General features: G+C 48.4%; 1 protein-coding gene across 2 annotated transcripts in view; it reads left to right on the forward strand.

Annotated features, from left to right (window-relative positions):
* The first annotated feature begins 297 nt into the window (after positions 1-297).
* The window catches only part of LOC119953285 (phosphoribosyl pyrophosphate synthase-associated protein 1-like), a 64,156-nt gene continuing 45,282 nt past the window's right edge, over positions 298-19,171 (forward strand). Inside the window, exons 1-3 of one of the 2 annotated variants that reach the window (XM_038777382.1) lie at positions 298-434; positions 9,863-9,915; positions 12,705-12,771. In XM_038777382.1, the coding sequence (XP_038633310.1) occupies positions 352-434; positions 9,863-9,915; positions 12,705-12,771 (203 nt within the window). In that variant the 5' untranslated portion in view covers positions 298-351. The remainder of the gene's footprint in view (positions 435-9,862; positions 9,916-12,704; positions 12,772-19,171) is intronic. The other variant, XM_038777383.1, reaches the window with a different exon arrangement.

Consider the following 19,171-nt stretch of genomic DNA (forward strand, 5'->3'; position numbering starts at 1 on the left):
CCCCCCTCCCTCCCTTGGACACCCCACACCCTCCCCTCACCTCCCTCTGGACACCCCACACCCTCCCTCCCATCCCTCTGGGACACCCCACACCCTCCCTCCCTCGGGACACCCCACCCTCCCTCCCTCCGGACACCCCACCCTCCCTACCCTCCGGACACCCCACCCTCCTCCCTCCCCGGACACCCCATCCTCCCTCATGCCTCCCCCTCCGCCCACCCTCAGGTCCCCCCCTGTTGTCTCGTTCAGGGGCCCAGCTGCGAGCGGTGTTTCAGTAATGTGTGTATATTCGCCGTTAATCGCACTCTCTTGTCACTCTGCAGAATTGAGAGTTTGTGCCAATCCCAGAAGATGAACGTGGCGAAAGGTGGTTACCGAGTATTCTCAGCAAATTCCAACACAGCCTGCACTGAATTGGCCAAACGCATCACTGAGTAAGTGGGAACTTCATTTTTTGGCACTTTTTGTAAATAAAACTGCGAGGAAAAAGCCTTCAGTTAATAAGAAGCTGGGGTCTTTCTGACGCTGTGTTCCACTTGCCTGTGCGGCACATGTTGTGGTTCTGGCAATTTATGCTGGCCACTGGCTATTTGACCTGTCATAAAGCTGTCAACCCTCAAACGTACATCCGCTTTCTGGAATAGGTTCCCAGCCACTCGGTATAAATGTTCTCTCCTCACTCCTACCTCTGATCTTTGAGATGTTGGATGTCGCTGACTCAGCCAGCATTTATTGCCCATCCCTAAATGCCCTTGGAAGAGGTGGCGATGAGCTGTCTTTTTGAACCGCTGCAGCCCATGTGCTGTAGGTACACCCACTGTGCTGTCAGGGAGGTAGACCATGATGTTACCCCAGCGACAGTGATGGAACGGCCGATGTATTTCCAAGTCAGGATGGTGAGTGCCTTGGGGGGGAAACTTGCAGGTGTTCACATGTGTTTGCTGGCCTTGTCCTTCTAGGGCTAGCTCGATGCTGCGTGTTCCATCCGGTTTCCATCTTGATCGGCCTTTTAGTGGTTTGACAGAACTGAGTGGCTGGCTGGGCCATTTCAGCGAGGGGGCAGTTACAAATCAACCATGTTGCTCTGGATCTGCAGCCAGGTGTCCATAAGACATAGGAGCAGAATTAGGCCACTCGGCCCATCAAGTCTGCTCCGCCATTCAATCATGGCTGATATGTTTCTCATCCCCTTCTCCCCATAACCCCATATCCCCTCATTAATCAAGAACCTATCTATCTCTGTCTTGTAGACACTCAGTGAATTGGCCTCCACAGCCTTCTGCGGCAAAGAGTTCCACAGATTCACCACCCTCTGAAGAAATTCCTCCTCATCTCTGTTTTAAAGGATCGTCCCTTTAGTCTGAGATTGTGTCCTCTGCTTCTAGTTTTTCCTACAACGTCCACTCTATCCAGGCCTCGCAGCATCCTGTAAGTTTCAATAAGATCGCACCTCATCCTTCTAAACTCCAACGAGTACAGACCCAGAGTCCTCAATCGTTTCTCATACGACAAATCCTTCATTCCAAGGATCACTCTTGTGAGCCTCCTCTGAACCCTTTCCAAGGCCAGCACACCCTTCCTTAAATACAGGGCCCAAAACTGTTCACAATACTCCAAATGGGGTCTGACCAGAGCCTTATACAGCCTCAGAAGTACACCCCTGGTCTTGTATTCTAGCCCTCTTGACATGAATGCTAACATTGCATTTGCCTTCTTAACTGCCGATTGAACCTGCACGTTAACCTTAAGAGAATCGTGAACAAGGACTCCCAAGACCCTTTGTGTTTCTGATTTCCTAAGTATTTCCCCATTTAGAAAATAGTCTATGCCTCTATTCCTCCTTCCAAAGTGCATAACCTCACAATTTTCCACATTGCGGATAGAAAACTGGCTGGCAGAGAGGAAACAAAACAGTAGGAATTAATGGGTCCTTTTCAAATTGGCAGGCAGTAACCAGTGGGGTACCACAGGGATCGGTGCTGGGACCCCAGCTATTCACAATATATATTCATGATTTGGTTGAGGGAACAAAATGTAATAAAGTTTGCAGGTGATACCAAATTAGGTGGGAGGGTGAACTGTGACGAGGATGCAGGGATCCTACAGCATGATCTGGGAAGGTTGGGTGAGTGGGCAAATCAATGGCAGATGCAGTATAATTTGGATAAGTGTGAGGTTATTCACTTTGGAAGCAAAAACAGGAAGGCAGATTACTACCTGAATGGTTGTAAATTAGGACAGGTGAGTGTGCAGCGGGACCTGGGTGTTCTTGTGCACCAGTCGCTGAAGGTAAGCATGCAGGTGCAGCAGGCGGTGAAGAAGGCAAATGGTATGTTGGCCTTCATTGCGAGAGGTTTCGAGTATAGAAGCAGGAATGTGTTGCTGCAATTGTACAGGGCCTTGGTGAGGCCACACCTGGAGTATTGTGGGCAGTTTTGGTCTCCTTCTCTGAGGAAGGGTGTTCTTGCTCTCGAGGGAGTGCAGTGAAGGTTTACCAGACTGATTCCAGCGATGGCGGGACTGTCATATGAGAAGAGATTGACTAGGTTGGGATTGTTCTCGCTGGAGTTCAGAAGAATGAGGGGCATCTCATAGAGACTTATAAAATTCTAACAGGACTAGACAGGGTAGATGCAGGGAAGATGTTACCAATGATGGGTGTGTCCTGAACCTGGGGTCACAGTCTGAGGATTCAGGGTAAACCATTTCGGACAGAGATGAGCAGACATTTCTTCACAAAGAGTGGTGAGCCTGTGGAATTCATTACCACAGGAAGTAGTTGATGCTAAAACATTGAATATATTGAAGAGGCGGCTGGATATAGCACTTGGGGAGAATGGGATCAAAGGTTATGGGGAGAAAGCAGGATTAGGCTATTGAGTTGGATGATCAGCCATGATCGTGATGAATGGCGGAGCAGGCTCGAAGGGCCAAAAGGCTTCCTCCTGCTCCTACATAGAAATGTATCTATGTATTTCATCTGCCACTTCTTTGCCCACTCTCCTAGCCTGCCCAAGTCCTTCTGCAGCCCCCCTGCTTCCTCAATACTACCTGCCCCTGTACAAATCTTTGTATCATCTGCAAACTTAGCAAAAGTACCTTCAGTTCCTTCTTCCAGATTGTTAATGTATATTGTGAAAAGTTGTGGTCCCAGCACAGACCCCTGAGGTACACCACGAGTCGGCTGCCATCCTGAAAAAGACCCCTTTATCCCCACACTCTGCCTTCTGTCAGTCAGCCAATCCTCTATCCATGCCAGGAACTTACCCTGAACACCATGGGCTCTTAACTTATTTAACAGTCTCCTATGCGGCACCTTGCCTAAGGCCTCTGGAAATCTAAATAAATCACGTCCATTGGTTCTTCTTTGTCTAACTTCCTTGTTACTTCCTCGGCCAAACAGGATAAGGACGGCAGATTTCCTTCCCCAAAGGACATTGATGAGATGGGTTTTACGATGGTCTAATTCAAATTTCACCATTTGCTGTCTAAAGTCTGACCATCAAAAGCCTGATAATTGGTAAAGTCTCTGTCAGATCTCCTAACCTCCTTTTAGAATGAGGCAATCCTCGTTTCCCTTATTGCTCCTCATCAATAAGTGTTAATTCCTGCTACCAACTGAATTAGTCCCAATAGCCTGTTCCAGCCTTCACCGAGGTTGACTGACCGAGTTAGTTTCAGTTACGTTGAATAATTGGAGAGGTTGGGGCTTTTCTTTGGCGAGGATATGGTTGAGAAGAGGTTTGATAGAGGTATTTGAAATTATGAGGGGTCTGGACAGAGAAGATGGGCAGAAACTGTTCCCATTGGTGTAAGTATCGAGAACGAGACGGCACCCATTTGAAGAAATTGGTAAAAGGAGCAGAAGCAGCCTGAAAGGTTTTCACACAGCGAGTACTGAAGATGTGGAATGTGCTGCCTGAGAGCGAGTGTGGTGGAGGCTGGTTCAATTAAGGCATTCAAGTGGGAACTAGATTATTATCTGAAAAGGAAGAATGTGCAAGGTTATAGGGAGAAGGTGGGAGTATGGCACTGGGGTATTGTTCATTTGGAGAGCCAGAGCCGACATGATGGGCCGATTGGCCTCCTGTTGTTACGATTCTGTGATCTGGACCGAATGTGAGGTGCTTGAAACTGGACAATTGAACTGCCGCATAGGTTTGCAGAGATAAATTGAATTCTTTTTTTCTTTTTAAAAATAAATTTAGAGTACCCAATTATTTTTTTTTCTTATTAAGGGGCAATTTAGCAAGGCCAATCCACCTACCTGGCATATCTTTGGGTTGTGGGGGTGAAATCCGCACAGACACGGGGAGAATTGCAAACTCAACATTTGGACAGTGACCAGGGCCGGGATCGAACCCGGGTCCTCAGTGGTGTGAGGCAGCTGTGCTAACCACTGTTCCACCATGCTGCCTTGATAATTTGAATTCTAATGAAAGATCTCCAAGATAAAATTTTTAACTTTTATCCCAGTTTATGCTGGCACAATATGGGTTGTCAGCAGGGAAGGTATCATTAAGCACTCAAAGTGGAATCTACCTATCATACAAACATACAAACTAGGATCAGGATGAGGCCACTCGGCCCCTCGAGCCTGCTCCAACATTTAATCAGATCATGGCTGATATGGCCGTAACCTCAACCCCACAGTCCTGCCTGACCCTGATACACTTTCTCACCTTTGCTTATCAGGTATCTAACTAGCTCTGTTTTAAAGATAATCAAAGATTTTGCTTCCACTGTGTTGTGAGGAAGAGAGTTCCAGCGACTCAACCCTCAGAGAAAACAATTCTCCTCATCTCCATCTTAAATGAGTGACCCTTTATTTTTAAACAGTGAACCCCTTGTCCTGGTCCCTATTCTAGATTCTGGCACAAGAGCAAACGGGACAAATCCAGACTGGTCTCAAAGGTTTGGCTTCATTCTTTTTCTGAATGTCTGCATGAGAAGACATGCATTTATTGTCTCAAGAAGGTGTTGTGAGCCGCGACCTTGAACTGCTGCAGTCCTTGTGATGTAGGTACACCCTCTGTGCTGTTAGAGAGGGAGTTCAGGATTTTGACCCAGCGTTAATCAAAGAACAGCAAGATGGTTTGCGACTTGAAGGTGATAATGTGCTACTGCCTTTGTCTCTAAAGATGGTAGAAGTTACAAATTTCACAGGACCGGTTTAGCTCAGTGGGCTAGACAGCTGGTTTATAATGCAGAGCAAGGCCAGCAGCGCGGGTTCAATTCCCATACCAGCCTCCCCGAACAGGTGCTGGAATGTGGCGACTAGGGGCTTTTCACAGTAACTTCATTTGAAGCCTACTCGTGACAATAAGTGATTTTCATTTTTCAAATTTGGAAAGTGCTGTTGAAGAAATATTGGTGAGTTGCTAAAATGATATGAATACTACACGCCAACAACAGGGTTGGAAATGGAGTGAAAACATTTACTCCAGAACTCAACATTGTCCATGAATGCTGAGCTTGCATCAACTCTCTGATACACCTGAAACTTCAATATTTGCTGTATAGGTGCCTTTCTGACATTGTGATGAGCAAAAATGACTTTGTTTAATAATAATAATCTTTATTAGTGTCACAAGTAGGCTTACATTAACACTGCAATGCAGTTACTGTGAAAAGCCCCTAGTCGCCACATTCCAGTGCCTGTTCGGGTACACGGAGGGAGAATTCAGAATGTCCAATTCACCTAACAGCACGTCTTTCGGGACTTGTGGGAGGAAACCGGAGCACCCGGAGGAAACCCACACAGACATGGGGGGAACGTGAAGACTCCGCACAGACAGTGACCCAGCCGGGAATTGAACCTGGGATCCTGGCGCTGTGAAGCAACAGTGCTAACCACTGCTACCCATTTTAGTTGGATTGAAGCCCTTGTCTTTGAACCTCTATGCCATTGCCTTTGCTCCTTCTCCATTGTCCCTATCAAACACTCCCAGGACGGGTACAGCACGGGGTTAGATACAGAGTAAAGCTCCCTCTACACTGTCCCCATCAAACACTCCCAGGACATGTACAGCATAGGGTTAGATACAGAGTAAAGCTCCCTCTACACTGTCCCCATCAAACACTCCCAGGACAGGTACAGCACGGGGTTAGATACAGAGTAAAGCTCCCTCTACACTGTCCCCATCAAACACTCCCAGGACAGGTACAGCACGGGGTTAGATACAGAGTAAAGCTCCTTCTACACTGTCCCCATCAAACACTCCCAGGACAGGTACAGCACGAGGTTAGATACAGAGTAAAGCTCCCTCTACACTGTCCCCATCAAACACTCCCAGGACAGGTACAGCATGGGGTTAGATACAGAGTAAAGCTCCCTCTACACTGTCCCCATCAAACACTCCCACGACAGGTCCAGCACGGGGTTAGATACAGAGTAAAGCTCCCTCTACACTGTCCCTATCAAACACTCCCAGGAAAGGTACAGCACGAGGTTAGATACAGAGTAAAGCTCCCTCTACACTGTCCCCATCAAACACTCCCATAGCAAGTCCAACACAGGGTTAGTTGCAGAGTAAAGCTCCCACTACACTGTCCCCATCAAACACTCCCAGGAAAGGTACAGCACGGGGTTAGATACAGAGTAAAGCTCCCTCTACACTGTCCCCATCAAACACTCCCAGGACAGGTACAGCACGGGGTTAGATACAGAGTAAAGCCCCCTCTACACTGTCCCCATCAAACACTCCCAGGAAAGGTACAGCTTGGGGTTAGATACAGAGTTAAGCTTCCTCCAGCTGAGAAATCCTCAGAGAGGTTCCGGTATGAGTGTGTTAACGCCCTTAGTTAATAAATGTTTCCGAGATTACTATCAACAAAGAATAAGGCCATGAAGCAATTATAACCCTGGTTGTACTGTGATCCCCATACATCATGTATTAATCACTCATCTGTTTCATAAAAATGGTAAACTTACAGCAACTCCCTGCTCTTTCACTTTTCCACTCCTGATTTTATTCCTTTGTATATAGTTCATTTTTGAAATCTAGCCTGTGTAGTGGGTATGGTACTGGGTTGGAGATAGTTGACACACAAGTGGAATAATTTCTGATTTCCACACTTGTTAGTGTAGGACTTGAGTATTACTGAAAAACAGAGCGATGCTGTCAAAGCTTTTCATCTTGCATTCATCACGGCAGATACCAGAGTATCTCATTTTAAAGGGAATAACAATATATACTGCACGACAAAAAGGTGTTGGTTGTCTAAGGCGTTGCCATCGAGAATGCACCTGGGAATTATTATCCCCAATGCTTTGTTAAATTCAAAAAAGGGGCAATGTCTGGACACATTCCTTTTTCCTGCAGAGGACCAGTCCTTGCAGGAAATATATGTAACTTCTAGCAAGTTGCGAATCTGACTGATTATCTTAAATTGAATGTGAGTGTAATGCTTAGTACACTGAGGATTGTTCAGCAAATGCTGTCCAATCACAGAATTACATCTAATGTTAGACTTTGTATTCTGTATTTTGGCCTGGTTGAGTGCAGTCTGCACTCTGCCTGTTGCGAACAATCGAAGGGACATGTGGTTTGATGTGATCTGCCAGGTACTGGGACATATGGCCTTTGCATCTGGCATCACACGGCACTAAAATTGATTTACTAGTTTACTCATTTGTGTGGGAGGAAGATCATCTTTTTTGGTTTGACAGCAGCATCCTGTTATAGTAAAACACCAGTTTGGGTTGCAACTATATAGTAGGAGCACGAAGCTTCACTTGTTGCTCAAATTTGTGTGATACGTTTGAGGTAGACTGACACCATTCATGTCTAAACATCGCAGCCTTTAACCCATTCGTGAGTGTGCACAAGACACGATGTGCCAGTGCAGTTATCGGAATCCCAATGTGTATATTGATCAGTGAAGGTAGACAGTCAGAGAACGCATAGTGGATTTCTCAACGTCAAGGAGAGGGGGTTCAATCGACTGCCCCATTAGAAAGGTGAATTTTAACGTTGGGCTGGAGTCCATTCTGGTGTTACATTGCAACTGCACGTTCAAATATAGCGAACTTATTATGTACGTATCAAAAAGTTGCAAGGGATAGGAAGGGCGGCACGGTAGCACAGGGTTTAGCATAGTTGCTTCACAGCTCCAGGTTCAATTCCCAGCTTGGGTCACTGTCTGTGCGGAGTCTGCACATTCCCCCGTGTCTGCGTGGGTTTCCTCTGGGTGCTCCGGTTCCCTCCCACAGTCTAAAGCAGGGGTGGGCAAACTTTTCCGTGCAAGGGCCACATTCAGAAATTCACAATTCACAAAGGGCCGCATAGTATATTAAGTAAAATAATTACTTCACCCGGTTATGATTCTGGGCACCTCATATAGAACATAGAACAGTACAGCACAGAACAGGCCCTTCGGCCCTCGACGTTGTGCCGAGCAATGATCACCCTACTCAAGTCAACGTATCCACCCTATACCAGTAAGTAACCCAACAGCCCCCCCCCCCCATTAACCTTAAAAAAAATTAAAAAAAAAAAAAAATTTTTTTTTTTAAAAATGTTTTTTTTTTTAATGACTTGGTGGGCCGCAGAAATACCTTCGCGGGCCGTAGTTTGCCCACCCCTGGTCTAAAGGTATGCAGGTTAGAGGATTGGCCACGCTAAATTGCCCTTAGTGTCCAAACAGGTTAGGTTGGGTTACGGGAATAGGGTGGAGGTGTGGGCTTGGGTGGGGTGCTCTTTCTAAGGGCTGGTGCAGAATCGATGGGCTGAATGGCCTCCTTCACTATAAATTCTATTTTTTTAAAAAGTTAGGTGTCATCCTATCATAGAACATAGAAAATACAGCACACAATAGGCCCTTCGGCCCACATTGTTGTGCCGAACTTTTGTCCTAGATTAAGAACAAATTAATCTACACCCCATCATCCTACCGTAATCCATGTACCTATCCAATAGCCGCTTAAAGGTCCCTAACGTTTCCGAAGCAAGTACTTCCACAGGCAGTGCATTCCATGCCCCCACTACTCTCTGGGTAAAGAGCCTACCTCTGACATCCCCTCTATATCTTCCACCATTCACCTTAAATTTATGTCCCCTTGTAATGGTTTGTTCTACCCGGCGGAAAAAGTCTCTGACTGTCTACTCTATCTATTCCCCTGATAACCTCTATCAAGTCGCCCCTCATTCTTCTCCGTTCTAATGAGAAAAGGCCTAGCACCTTCAACCTTTCCTCGTATGACCTACTCTCCATTCCAGGCAACGTCCTGGTAAATCTCCTTTGCACCTTTTCCAAAGCTTCCACGTCCTTCCTGAAATGAGGTGACTCATGGAAACTAATAATAAAAGTTGGAGAGCTGTGCCTAACGTTGATCCTGTAGCAATACCATTTCTCTCGGAATGTTTGGTGTCATTAAAGCTGAACAAAACCGTTTGAGTTTCTAAATTCAGAAGTTCAATGAATACAGATTCAGAAAATAATTGGGGTCGCAATGTGGCTCTCTTACGCTTGCTCAAAGCTATATAAATTCATTCAGGGACCTGTCCTCTGCAGGCAAAAGGAATATGTCCAGGTATTTCATCTTTTTTGAATTCTCCATGGCAACTCTGGTTCTTTCTCCACAGATGCTGTTAGTCTTGCTGAGTACATCCAGCGTTTTGTTTTTATGTAAGGGAAATTTTAGATTTTTATGTAATTAAGTTCATCGTCTGATACTTAAATATAATTGAACCTGAGTAAACTAATTCTGCATATTTTAAAATGGAAATTGTACAATTTGTCTGATCTTCTGCTGTTGGTTACTTTGAATTAGTACCCAGTCTGTAATTATAATATTGCTCACATTGAGAAGACCGAGACTGCAGTTAGAAACTTTCAATCACTTTTTGTTTTTCTTTAGACGTCTTGGAGTTGAACTTGGCAAAGCTGTGGTTTACCAGGAACCAAACCGGGGTAAGTGGCTACGTTCCCTTGTGTGGAGTGATGATAACAGTGCATCATAGAATCCCTACAGTGCAGAAAGAGGCCATTTGGCCCATTGAGTCTACACCGACCCTCTGAAAGAGCACCGTACCTAGGCCCACTACCCCACCCTATCCCTGTAACGCCATAACTCCACCTAACCTTTGGACACTATGGGCAATTTAGCATGACCAATCCACCTAACCCGCACATCTTTGGACTGTGGGAGGAAACCGGAGCACCCGGAGGAAACCCACACACACAGGGAGGATGTGCAGACTCCACACAGACAGTGACCCAAGCCAGAATCGAACCTGGGACCTGGAGCTGTGAAGAGATTGTGCTATCCACAATGCTACCGTGCTGCCGTGAATAAATGGGTCTTTTTCTGGATGGCAAGATGTAACCAGTGGGTACCACAGGGTATATTCCATAGGCACCAACTATTTACAATCTATATTAATAACCTTTATTAGTGTCACAAGTAGGCTTACATTAACACTGCAATGAGGTTACTGTGAAATAGGTGACATTTGTGCACATAACCTCTGTAATTATCCTGATTCCTTGGTTCTCCCCCCGCCTTCCCATCACAAACATGTGAAAAGTGGTTACATTTCTGAAGATTGCTGGCTGGATATGCAGCCGCATTCTGCCACTGAAGGTTTGGCTGCCTGTGTGGCGAGGGGAGGGATGGGGGGGGAGGAGGGGGGTGGGGGGGGGGGAGGAGGGGGGGAGGAGGGGGGGGGAGGAGGGGGGGGGGAGGAGGGGGGGAGGAGGGGGGGGGAGGAGGGAGGGGGGGGAGGAGGAGGGGGGGGAGGGAGGAGGGGGTGGGGGGGGAGGAGGGGGAGGAGGGGGGGGAGGAGGGGGGGGGAGGAGGGGGGGGAGGAGGGGGTGGTGGGGGGGGGAGGGAGGGGGGTGGGGAGTGGGAGGAGGTGGTGGGGGGGGGGAGGAGGGGGTGGGGAGTGGGGGGTGTGGGCAGGCCCTGTTGGCAGTACTTTGACTTTGAATTCCATTTTATATTTGCTATGGCATCTGGAGTGTGGCTGCAGATTAAACAATATCCTTTCAGTAAACGTGGCGTTTGTGCATCTCTTGATATTTGTGTAGACAGCTCTCTATGAAAGGATTTTCTTTGCTGGAACGCTGATACAAAGCAAAATACTGTAGATGCTGGATATCTGAAATAGTAACAGAAAATGCAGAATGTTCAGTCGGTGAAGCAGTATCTGTGGAGAGGAACAGTTAAGATTCAATTCAATGGCTTTGCAGCAAAACGGAGGTTTTCTGACGACAGATCTGATACATTAACTCTTTTTCTTTCCAATTAAGGGGCAATTTAGCCAATCCACCTAACCTGCACATCTTTGGGTTGTGGGGTTGAAACCCCCGCAGACACGGGGAGAATGTGCAAACTCCACACGGACAGTGACCCAGGGCCGGGATTCAAACCCGTCGTGGGTCCGGCCGCGGGTCCGGCCGCGGGTCCGGCCGCGGGTCCGACCGCTTGTCCAGCCGCGGGTCCGTCCGCGGGTCCGGCCGCGGGTCCGTTGTGGGTCCGGCCGTGGGTCCGACCGCTTGTCCGGCCGCGGGTCCGTTGTGGGTCCGGCCGCGGGTCCGGCCGCGGGTCCGTTGTGGGTCCGGCCGCGGGTCCGACCGCTTGTCCAGCCGCGGGTCCGTCCGCGGGTCCGGCCGCGGGTCCGTTGTGGGTCCGGCCGTGGGTCCGACCGCCGGTCCGTTGTGGGTCCGGCCGCGGGTCCGGCCGCGGGTCCGTTGTGGGTCCGGCCGTGGGTCCGTCCGCGGGTCCGGCCGCTTTGTCCGGCCGCGGGTCCGGCCGCCGGTCCGTTGTGGGTCCGGCCGTGGGTCCGTCCGCGGGTCCGGCCGCTTGTCCGGCCGCGGGTCCGGCCGCCGGTCCGTTGTGGGTCCGGCCGTGGGTCCGTCCGCGGGTCCGGCCGCTTGTCCGGCCGCGGGTCCGTCCGCGGGGTCCGGCCGCGGGTCCGTCGTGGGTCCGACCGCCGGTCCGTTGTGGGTCCGGCCGTGGGTCCGTCCGCTTGTCCAGCCGCGGGTCCAGCCGCGGGTCCGGCCGCGGGTCCGGCCGCGGGTCCGGCCGCGGGTCCGGCCCGCGGGTCCGGCCGCGGGTCCGTTGTGGGTCCGGCTGCGGGTCCGGCTGCGGGTCCGGCCGCGGGTCCGGCCGCGGGTCCGGCCGCGGGTCCGTTGTGGGTCCGGCTGCGGGTCCGGCCGCGGGTCCGGCCGCTTGTCCGGCCGCGGGTCCGTTGTGGGTCCGGCCGTGGGTCCGGCCGCGGGTCCGGCCGCGGGTCCGTCGAGGGTCCGGCCGCCGGTCCGGCCGCCGGTCCGGCCGCGGGTCCGGCCGCGTGTCCAGCCGTGGGTCCGGCCGTGGGTCCGGCCGCGGGTCTGGCCGCGGGTCCGGCCGCGGGTCCGGCCGCTTGTCCGGCCGCGGGTCCGGCCGCGTGTCCGGCCGTGGGTCCGGCCGTGGGTCCGGCCGCGGGTCTGGCCGTGGGTCCGTCCGCGGGTCCAGCCGCGTGTCCAGCCGCGGGTCCGGCCGCCGGTCCGGCCGCGTGTTGCATCCACAAATTACTGACTAGCAGTTTGGAACGGAGCTGCTGGCTGATATTTTCCTTTGTTGAGTTATCGTTACAAATTTCCCAAATTGGGATGTAATCTCTGAAACCTGTTTATTGGCTAAAACAGAGTCTAACTTCAGTTACAAACCATAACTCATGGTGTCTTATTTCTCAGCATGTTGCATTCTGTCTTCACAGAAACCCGGGTGGAGATAAAAGAATCCGTTCGTGGCCAGGATATTTTCATCATACAGACCATCTCGAGGTAAATGTCACTAAGCTGCTGCCTCAGTAATCACTGTTCTTCTCTGCAGCATGCAGCTGGAGCAAGTATAGGTGGAAAGGGGTCCGGAAGGGGCAGGGGAGGGGTAGTTTTCATCCTCGTGCCGCTTTGCAGAATATTAACTTTCTGGATGCACCGTGCAAGATTAGGAAAAGGGCTACATGTCATTGCTCAGGAAACCAAGTCCAATGTCTAATTGAATCCACAAATTCAGGTAACTGGATATGATTTAATTTCCATTACAAAGATGTGGCTGCAGGGTGATCAAAATTGGGAATTAAATATTCATGGATATTCAGCATTTGGAGGGGCAACACAGTGGTTAGCACTGTTGTTTCACAGCGCCAGGGACCCGGGTTCGATTCCTGGCTTGGGTCACTGTCTGTGCACAGTCTGCACGTTCTCCCCTTGTCTGTGGGTTTCCTCCGGGTGCTCCGGTTTCCTCCCACAAGTCCTGAAAGACGTGCTGTTAGGTGAATTGGACATTCTGAATTCTCCCTCAGTGTACCCGAATAGGCGCCGGAATGTGGCGACTAGGGGTTTTCACAGTAACCTCATTGCAGTGTTAATGTAAGCCTACTTGTGACACTAATAAAGGTTATTAATATAGATTGTAAATAGTTGGTGCCTATGGAATATACCCTGTGGTACCCACTGGTTACATCTTGCCATCCAGAAAAAGACCCATTTACTCACGGCAGCACGGTAGCATTGTGGATAGCACAATCTCTTCACAGCTCCAGGTCCCAGGTTCGATTCCCGGCTGGGTCACTGTCTGTGTGGAGTCTGCACATCCTCCCCGTGTCTGCGTGGGTTTCCTCCGGGTGCTCCGGTTTCCTCCCACAGTCCAAAGACGTGCAGGTTAGTTGGATTGGCCATGATAAATTGCCCTTAGTGTTGGGTGGGGTTACTGGGTTATGGGGATAGGGTGGAGGTGTTAACCTTGGGTAGAGTGCTCTATCCAGGAGCCGGTGCAGACTCGATGGGCCGAATGGCTTCCTTCTGCACTGTAAATTCTATGTAAATCCCAACTCGGTCAGACAGTCACAGTCTTCTATTCAAGCTAATAAATTACCCCAAACCTGTGGGATCTGACTATTAACCTTGTGTGTGGCACCTTATGAAATGCCTTCTGGAAGTCCAGTTTGAATGTGATACAGTTCCTTCTGAAACAGGATCTTAGATCTGAAGAAAGTAAATTATTACGATATGAGGGGCAAGTTGGCTATGGTGGATTTGGAAGATACAGTAACAGATTTAGCAGCAGACGGACAGCGGCGAATATTTAAAGAAATCCTGCAAGTCTACAACAAATAGACATTCCTCTCCTGTACAAACACCCAAAGAGAAGGTCAATCAACGGTAGTTAACAAAAGAAGTTAAGGAATGCATTACATCAAGGAAATGGCTGATAAGGATGTCAGAAAAAGCAGGAAGCCTGAGGATTGGGAGCAATTTCAAACCCAGCAAAGGAGGACCAAGAAACTGATAAAGGAGGGGAAAAGAGAATATGAATGAAACTGCTGAGGAACATAAAAGTTGATTGTGAAAGGTTCTTTAGGAATGTGTACAGGAAAGGATTAGCAAGGACAAATGTAGGCCCATTACATAATAAATAACATGCTTTGACAAAGAGTCATCGGACTCGAAACGTTAGCTCTTTTCTCTCCCTACAGATGCTGCCAGACCTGCTGAGATTTTCCAGCATTTTCTCTTTTGTGGGCCCATTACAGGTGGGCACAGGACAATGTATAATGGAGAACAGGGAAATGGCAGAGAAACTAAACAATTACTTTGCATCTTTCTTCATGGAAGATGATGCAGAAAGTCTCCCAGAAACACGAGGGAACCGAGGAGTTTGTGAAACTGAAAAACTAAAAGAAATTGAAATTAGTAGAGGTTATACTTGGAAATATTAAGGGAATTGAAGGCAGGTGAACATCATCCCAGAGTGTTGAAGGAGGTGGCTAGAGAGATAACGGATGCATTTTCTGATTTTATTTCTGGTCACTATAACTGGTAAATATGAGAAGAATTTTATTGCTGTCCTGGAATTGAACCAGTATCAGAAAGCATGTTACCAAACTTGCCCACCAATCAGGAACACAGTCAACGTTGAGGACTGAAGATGCACAAAATCTATTGATTCAAAAGCATTCCAAACATGTCAGTATAACCTTGCTGCTGCCTCTCCATTGCCTATCCCAGACTTCAGGGACGGGATTCCCCATCGGCCGACGGCAAAATCGGGAAAGACAATTGGGCAGATTATTGGTTTTGACGCCAAAATCATGACGGGCACCAGGTTCATGCCAAATCGCAATTCTCTGGTGCCTTGACACCAGTGTCAATGCGTTCCAGTCCACGTGTACAGTAAAAGCCATTTACATATCATTAGCATGCCTGACCACCGCCTGCACAGAGTATTCCAGGCCTTGGACATGGAGATCCATGGTTGAAACCTTCACCCCCTTGGCCTCCGCCGCAGACGCCACCCCTGCGGTGTTGACCTGTGTGGCACGCATGGTCGGCGCCACACCCTACTCCCGCAAACAGTGGACTCCTCCAACTGCACCTACTACTGCTGGATGTGAGTTTGCACTGGAGTGCTGAACTTGTTGCATTTGAGTGCTACAGTGAGAGTTTGGTGACTGAGGGAGTATAAGGGTTCATTTTTATTTAAAGTCGAGTATTTCTTTTATTTAGTTAATTAACTTAAAAGTTGCTGTTTGGTCTATAAGAAGGTTAATTTTGAATCAGCTTTTAACAAGGTTCTACTTGTACTTACTTGCAGCTGAAGCTTGTTAATTAGTTAATTGGATTAGGCCAGTTTTCAGAGGCCAGAGTCATAGTATAAATAGGAGCTAGTGCAGACTCAGTTTGCACTGAAGTGCTGAGCTTGTTGCATTTGAGTGCTACAGTGAGAGTTTGGTGACTGAGGGAGTTAGGTTAGGAGGGAGTAAGGTGCTCCTTACATTTCATTTCCTATATTTCTCAAAGAGCGTAAAGGGAGCAAGGAGTTTAGAGTACAGCTGACTGGAAGCAGAGTCGGAGGGCGGAGGTCCAGTTGGTCCACGGGGCAGCTAATTCTGTAAGGTAAGAGAGGATGGAGGCTAGGGCAGTTGCATGCTCCTCCTGTAGGATGTGGGTGGTGAGGGATACCACTCGTGTCCCCGCTGACTATACCTGCGGGAAGTGCACCCAACTCCAGCTCCTCAGAGACCGTGTTAAGGAACTGGAGCTGGATGAACTTCGGATCATCCGGGAGGCAGAGGGGGTTATCGAGAAGAGTTACAGCGAGGTAGCCACACCCAAGGTACTGGACAAGAGTACAAAGAACAAAGAAAATTACAGAACAGGAACAGGCCCTTCGGCTCTCCCAGCCTGCGCCGATCCAGATCCTTTATCTAAACCTGTCTCCTATTTTCCAAGTTCTACTTCCCTCTGTTCCCGCCCATTCATATACCTGTCTAGATGCTTCTTAAATGATGCTATCGTGCCCGCCTCTACCACCTCCGCTGGTAAAGCGTTCCAGGCACCCACCACCCTCTGCGTAAAAAAACTTTCCATGCACATCTCCCTTAAACTTTCCCCCTCTCACCTTGAAATCGTGACCCCTTGTAACTGACACCCCCACTCTTGGGAAAAGCTTGTTGCTGTCCACCCTGTCCATACCTCTCATAATTTTGTAAACCTCAATCAGGTCCCCCCTCAACCTCCGTCTTTCCAACGAAAACAATCCTAATCTACTCAACCTTTCTTCATAGCTAGCACCCTCCATACCAGGCAACATCCTGGTGAACCTCCTCTGCACCCTCTCCAAGGCATCCACATCTTTCTGGTAATGTGGCGACCAGAACTGCACGCAGTATTCCAAATGTGGCCGAACCAAAGTCCTATACAACTGTAACATGACCTGCCAACTCTTGTACTCAATACCCCGTCCGATGAAGGCAAGCATGCTGTATGCCTTCTTGACCACTCTATCAACCTGCGTTGCCACCTTCAGAGTACAATGGACCTGAACTCCCATATCTCTCTGCACATCAATTTTCCCCAAGACCCTTCCATTGACCATATAGTCCGCTCTTGAATTTGATCTTCCAAAATGCATCACCTCGCATTTGCCTGGATTGAACTCCATCTGCCATTTCTCTGCCCAACTCTCCAATCTATCTATATTTCGTTGTATTCTCTGACAGTCCTCCTCGCTATCTGCAACTCTACCAATCTTAGTATCATCTGCAAACTTGCTAATCAGACCACCTATACCTTCCTCCAGGTCATTTATGCAGATCACAAACAACAGTGGTCCGAGCACGGATCCCTGTGGAACACAACTAGTCACCCTTCTCCATTTTGAGACACTCCCTTCCACCACTACTCTCTGTCTCCTGTTGCCCAGCCAGTTCTTTATCCATCTAGCTAGTACACCCTGAACCCCATACGACTTCACTTTTTCCATCAACCTGCCATGGGAAACCTTATCAAACGCCTTACTAAAGTCCATGTATACGACATCTACAGCCCTTCCCTCATCAATTAACTTTGTCACTTCCTCAAAGAATTCTATTATGTTTGTAAGACATGACCTTCCCTGCACAAAACCATGCTGCCTATCACTGATAAGTCTATTTTCTTCCAGATGTGAATAGATCCTATCCCTCAGTATCTTCTCCAACAGTTTGCCTACCACTGACGTCAAGCTCACAGGTCTATAATTCCCTGGATTATCCCTGCTACCCTTCTTAAACAAAGGGACAACATTAGCAATTCTCCAGTCCTCCGGGACCTCACCCGTGCTCAAGGATGCTACAAAGATATTTGTTAAGGCCCCAGCTATTTCGACCCTCACTTCCCTCAGTAACCTGGGATAGATCCCATCCGGTCCTGGGGACTTGTCCACCTTAATGTCTTTTATAATACTCAAAACTTCCCCCTTCCGTATGACAACTTGACCGAGAGTATTTAAACATCCATCCCTAGCCTCAACATCCGTCTTGTCTCTCTCCTTTGTGAATACCGATGCAAAGTACTCATTAAGAATCTCACCCATTTCCTCTGAGTCCACGCATAAATTCCCTCTTTTGTCTTTAAGTGGGCCAATCCTTTCTCTAGTTACCCTCTTGCTCCTTACGTACGAATAAAATGCTTTGGGATTTTCCTTAACCCTGTTAGCCAAAGATATTTCATGGCCCTCTTTATTGCGTGTTTGAGATTCGTTCTACTTTCCCGATATTCCTCCAAAGCTTCATCAGTTTTGAGTTGCCTCGATCCTATGTATGCTTCCTTTTTCATCTTAGCTAGTCTCACAATTTCACCCGTCATCCATGGTTCCCTAATCTTGCCATTTCTATCTTTCATTTTCACAGGAACATGTCTGTCCTGCACTCTAATCAACCTTTCCTTAAAAGACTTCCACATTTCAAATGTGGATTTACCCTTAAACAGCTGTTCCCAATCCACATTCCCTAGCTCCTGCCGAATTTTGTTATACTCTGCCTTTCCCCAATTTAGTACTCTTCCTTTCGGACCCCTCTTGTCCTTGTCCATGAGTATTCTAAAACTTACGGAATTGTGATCGCTATTCCCAAAGTAATCACCGACTGAAACATCAACCACCTGGCCGGGATCATTCCCCAATACCAGGTCCAGTATGGCCCCTTCCCGAGTTGGACTATTTACATACTGCTCTAAAAAACTCACCTGGATGCTCCTTACAAACTCTGCTCCATCTACACCTCCAACACTACACGAATCCCATTCAATGTTGGGGAAGTTAAAATCTCCCATCACAACCACCCTATTGCTCCTACATTTTTCTATAATCTGTCTGCATATTTGTACCTCTACTTCATGCTCGCTTTTGGGAGGCCTGTAGTAAAGTCCCAACAATGTTACTGCACCCTTCCTATTTCTCAGCTCCACCCATATTGCCTCAGTGCTCGAATCCTGTGATATCATTTCTGACGAGTAATGCAACTCCTCTACTCCTTCTACCTCCCTCTCTATCCCTCCTGAAGCATCTATACCCTGGGATATTCAGTTGCCAGTCCTGCCCTTCCCTCAACCAAGTCTCAGTAATACCAATAGCATCATATTCCCAGGTACTGATCCAAGCCCTAAGTTCATCTGCCTTACTGCTATACTTCTCGTATTAAAACAAATGCACCTCAGACCACCTTTGCGTTCATCATCTCTTCCCCGTCTACTCTTCCCCTTAGTCACATTGAGTTTATTGTCTCGTACCTTACTGGCTTTAGTTGCTGCTTCTTTACTGACCTCTAACTTCCTAATCTGTCTGGTTCCCATCCCCTGCCACATTAGTTTAAAACCTCCCCAACAGTGTTAGCAAAAGCACCCCCCAGGACATTGGTTCCAG

This window comes from Scyliorhinus canicula, chromosome 18 (assembly GCF_902713615.1).
Source record: "Scyliorhinus canicula chromosome 18, sScyCan1.1, whole genome shotgun sequence".
Lineage (NCBI taxonomy): Eukaryota > Metazoa > Chordata > Chondrichthyes > Carcharhiniformes > Scyliorhinidae > Scyliorhinus > Scyliorhinus canicula.